The sequence below is a fragment of the Mugil cephalus genome, chromosome 9 (assembly GCF_022458985.1).
Source record: "Mugil cephalus isolate CIBA_MC_2020 chromosome 9, CIBA_Mcephalus_1.1, whole genome shotgun sequence".
In the NCBI taxonomy this organism is placed as follows: Eukaryota; Metazoa; Chordata; class Actinopteri; order Mugiliformes; family Mugilidae; genus Mugil; species Mugil cephalus.
This window is the reverse complement of record NC_061778.1, coordinates 18,375,429-18,379,984: the sequence shown is the minus strand read 5'-3', so window position 1 is coordinate 18,379,984 and position 4,556 is coordinate 18,375,429. Positions and strand designations below refer to the sequence as shown.

At 44.0% G+C, this 4,556-nt stretch overlaps 1 protein-coding gene across 1 annotated transcript; it reads right to left on the bottom strand.

The window, feature by feature from the left end:
* Window positions 1-1,273: 1,273 nt before the first annotated feature.
* Window positions 1,274-3,674, bottom strand: LOC125014180 (kinesin-like protein KIN-14P). The gene has a single exon (XM_047595248.1). The coding sequence runs from the start codon at window positions 2,642-2,644 to the stop codon at window positions 1,361-1,363; it is 1,284 nt and encodes a 427-aa protein (XP_047451204.1). The 5' UTR covers window positions 2,645-3,674; the 3' UTR covers window positions 1,274-1,360.
* Window positions 3,675-4,556: the final 882 nt, after the last annotated feature.

The following is a 4,556-nucleotide window of genomic DNA, read 5'->3' as shown; positions in this document are numbered from 1 at the left end:
AGCACGGCAGCGATGCACAAACAAGGGAGCCCACCCATTGGCCCATAGCTGAGCTAGAGAGCGACCACAGCCAATCAGAGGGCCCCCAATGTTACACACGTTGTCTCCCAACACCGAAGAACGCATAGAGAAGAAAACACTTTCTCAAGTGTTTGGACGCACACACTCAACAGCTGATAATTACGGGAGACAAGGTAGCTTCAGCTTGGAAACAAAACAGTGTCTCACAAGGGACAACACAGAACCACGTTTATTATGCGGGTGATACAAAACTCAAAAGCAAAAGCAAAATAAACTGTCGCTACATTGATCAGTGTGATCAAGAACTTTTCAGGCGCACATTTAAACAACAGCAATGTTCCGCATCGGAATCTAAAAAACTAAAACTAAACAAAAAGAAAAACCGTAACTCCAGTGGAGTCTTTGTTCTGATTTCAGAGTAAATTAAAGGAGCTGCTTTATCTCTCAACCCTCTTTAAGTCCTTGTTTTCTCTGAGTGTTCCCGTAAACAGGCCACTAATCCATCAGGAGGAGAGTCGACAACTTGTTTACTCTCAGCTTCAAGGCACATGTGTAATTCCTCGAAATACAGGAGGGTTCACACCGTCGAGAAAAATAAAAAGCTATAAACCATAAACACGAGGAGACGGGGGAGCGAGGGCGACATCTAGCGGCCACTTCAAGCTAGGACACTAAATGATGATGAGTTCTCAGGCTCATCATCACAGCTCTGCCTCTGCATAGTGTAAATACTACTCTGAACACACCATTTTGTCCCGCACCTGAAAAGAGGAATTTTCCTAAGTTGTTTACATTCTGTTTTAGTGCAGCAGATGATCCGAGGCATTAAAACACTGAAGTCTAGTATCTAGAAATACGAGCATATGGTAGCTATTATGTTGTAACATCCAATAAAAAATGTGTTGAACACAATCTAAAAGACTGAAGTAACAGAAACATCTCATGAATAATACAGCTAAGAATTGGATGTTAAAAACGTTTCTAGTGACACGTCTCTTTGAACAAATAGTTTGAATGTCTTAACTGGTCAATATTTAATTCTAACTTTTATTTTGTATGTTAAAAGTTATGTGTTTCTTGTTTAAGCTTATAAACCTAGACTGTAAAATAACTTCACATCAGTGATCTTATTAGAAGAAAATGTTTCATGATGCAGTTCAAATTCAAACCCATCAGTGCTTGTCCACTGACTGAATAAACGTCCTATACCATATCTGTAACCTTAAATGTAAAACATCAGGCAATCATGAACTTATTTTAGCTTTTTATTTCTTACGTTGAAATGGGTAATGTCCAGTTGAGAAGCAGGTTTGTAGAGATGAAGGTGTGGATCTGGGCATTAAGAGAATAGTCTTCCGTACCATTTCTTCTTCCTTTTCTTTATTTGGCTCATTTTACGCTCCAGATCGTCCACCAGGGACGTCAAGAAGCTCCAGGTCTTATCCCACTCCTGCTTCTTAGATTCAAAAGTGTTCCTGAGGTCTTCTATGGCCTGGACGAGGCTCGACACGTCCTCTTGCCTCTCCGTACAACACCTCTCCATCTGTTGTTCAAGGCTCTTCAAAGGGGTCACGGGGTCATTGTTGATATCCTGCTGCTCTTCGATAGATTTGTCCATTTCCTCCAGCAGGGAGGTTTTCTCCTGCTGCCGTATGAGGTCGTTGTTCTCTTGCTGTTCCTGGAGCTCCTGGAGGTCGGCCTCAAACTTCTTCTTTTCATTCTCCGTGATCTCCAGCTGGGCAAAACAAGAGCCCCCCGATGTCTCCATCTGAGTGATGAGGGAGGATTTTTCTTCTTGCCACTGGAGCTGCTTCAGCTGCTGCTCTGCCTCCTCCAGAGCCACCAGGAGCTTCTGGTTTTTGTCTTTCTGCTGATTTATTTTCAGCAGATAGGAAGCTTCAGCCTCTGCACTCAGCTGTTTTAGAGCACTGAGCCCTATCTTGAAGGCCTCCACTTCATCATGAAGGGCCTCCCTCTCTCCCTGCAGGGCATCCATCCTGAGCTGAAAGTCCTTGATAAAGGAGGATTGCTGCTCAGTGATCTTCAGAGAAGCGACAAGGTTCACGTTTGCACGTTCATTCTCTTGAAGCTGAGCCACGAGGAGAGCTCTGGATTTGTCCATTTCTTCCTGCAGGGAGGTTTTCTCCTGCTGCCATTTGCCGTGGTCACTCTTCCACTGCTCTTTGAGCTTCAGCAGATGGGCCTCGAACTTCTTGATCTTGTTGTCCTTCTTGCCCAGCTGGGCAAGATGAGAGGCTTCTGATGTCTCCATCTTTTTGGTGAGGGAAGCGTTGTCCTCCTCCCACTGGAGCTGCTGAACCCTCAGCTGCTGCTCAGCCTCCTTCAGAGCCACCAGGAGCTTCTGGTTTTCTTCTTTCTGCAGGTTTAATTCCAGCAGACAGGAGCCTCTGCAGTCCTTTGTCTCCTCAGAGTTATCCAGCGCAAAGCGTACGCGCTGCTTCTCTTTCGTCTCACCATTGTTCTGCCGTGCCGCCAGCTGTTTCTTCAGGGCCTTTACTTCACTTTGAAGGGCTGACTTCTCTCCCTGGAGGACCTGCATGATGTTCTGAGCTTTCGTCAGCTTCACTCTGGTCTTCTCCAGCTGGGCCTTGAGCTTGTCCATCACAGTGTTTCACCTCTTTGGGTTCAGATGAACTCGGATGTTGTGAACACACTGGCAGCGTTTATGTCTCAGCGTACTCTCTGGTGTCACAATGAATCTGTCTCCAAAATGAATGAGTGTGTGTTTATCTAAGCTCTAGTTTAAAGCTTCTCAACATCGTGTTGTTGCCATGGGATCCTGGTTTGTTTATGTTTGGAGTTGTTTGGAGTCTCAGTAGATTCAAACATAAACATGGCACCTTCACCTCATTTTAGAACGATTAACAGTGATACCTTTCAGTATTATCATCTGAAGATGATCATGAGACGGAGTTAGTTGTGGCAGAGACACTGCTGTAAATACAGATGATGTGCGATCGTCCCCAAACTGTTCCCACAAGGTTGGGAGCATGATAATTTCCAAAATCTCTTGGTATGCTGAAGTATTCGGAATTACTTTCACTGGAACTAAGGGGCCAAGCCCAGCTCCTGAAAAACAACCGCACACCATAATCCCCCCTCCACCAAACTCCACATTTGGCAAGTAGTCTACAGTTCTCCTGCCAAACCCAGATTTGTCCACTGGATTTTTAGATGGAGAAGCGTGATTGATTCTGGAGTCCAGTGGCGTCGTGCTTTACATCACTGCATCGAACACTTTGCATTGCACTTGGTGATGTTTGGCTTGGATGCAGCTGCTCAACCACAGAAACCCATTTCATGAAGCTCTCTATGCACCGTTCTTGAGCTAATCTGAAGGCCACGTGAAGTGATTGACACCGTAGAAAGTTGCTGACATCCACTGACCCCACTCTGTCATTTCACATGAGCTGCTGTCATTACCAGTCACTTCCACTTTGTTATAAAACCACTGACAGATGACTTGGAATATTTAGAAAATTTCACAACTGGACTTGTTGCACAGGAGGCATCCTATCACTGCACCACGCTGGAGTTCAATGAGCTCTCAAGAGCGACCTATTTGTCCACAAATGTTTGTAGAAACCGTCGCCATGCCTTGATTTTATACACCTGTGGCTATGGAAGTGACTATAACACCTGAATTCTGTTATTTAGATGGGTGAGTGAATACATTAGGTAATACTATGTATGTGAATGAGAAAGGCAGACGCCAGAGCAGAGAACTGCTGAATAAAAATGGCAGCAAGACTTTATGTATCATTGACGTGGTGACTTGTTAGAGTAGTGTGTCATTAAGTGTCTTTCTATGCACAAATGTGAGCATTATGGTACATGCATTGCTCTGACTGATTGGTTTGGTGCCTTTTTTTGAATAATGTTTGCCTGTATTCATCTGTAGAGTGTATCATTCCTGTTTGTACTTGAATATTTTTCTCCACTACTTTCAGTTTGTGTTGTGAAGAGGACCGGCTACACAATGCATCCACTATGAAATGACAGTAAAGAAATCAAATTCTCCTTCTTTTTCAAATGGCGTGCGTCCTGGGAGACGCTGTAGGAATCCTTGATGAGGTGTCCACCTGGAGGGTCCCATTCAGGGCCGGAGAGAGAGAACCTGCAGGGATGCTACAGATGCTGCAGTTTTCAAACTCCTCTGTGAAAACACAAACAGGAACGCAGCCAAACAGCTGGAGGAAGGGAGGCGGCTCACCTGGACTGAAATAACTACAGAAGAAATGAAGAAGTTCATAGACACGCTGCTGTAATTTTGTGTCATTCCCTGCCACAGTCATGTCCTGAGACTGATTCATGGCCATGTTATCTAATCTACATATGAGAATATGTCCCAGAGAAAAAATAAATAAATAAACTAAACAGTCTTTAAATGGGACACAGCTACATAGCCTCCAGAAATGGTAGATTAGCAGCCATCTGGAATTTCTTATTATTGTCTTCAATAGAATATATAAAAAAGTATTCAAAAAGAAGTGGAACTGTACAGATTGTACACA

What these genes read in the sequence shown, in the direction of transcription:
- LOC125014180 (XM_047595248.1), bottom strand. Translation starts at nt 2,644, where the DNA reads ATGGACAAGCTCAAGGCCCAGCTGGAGAAGACCAGAGTGAAGCTGACG.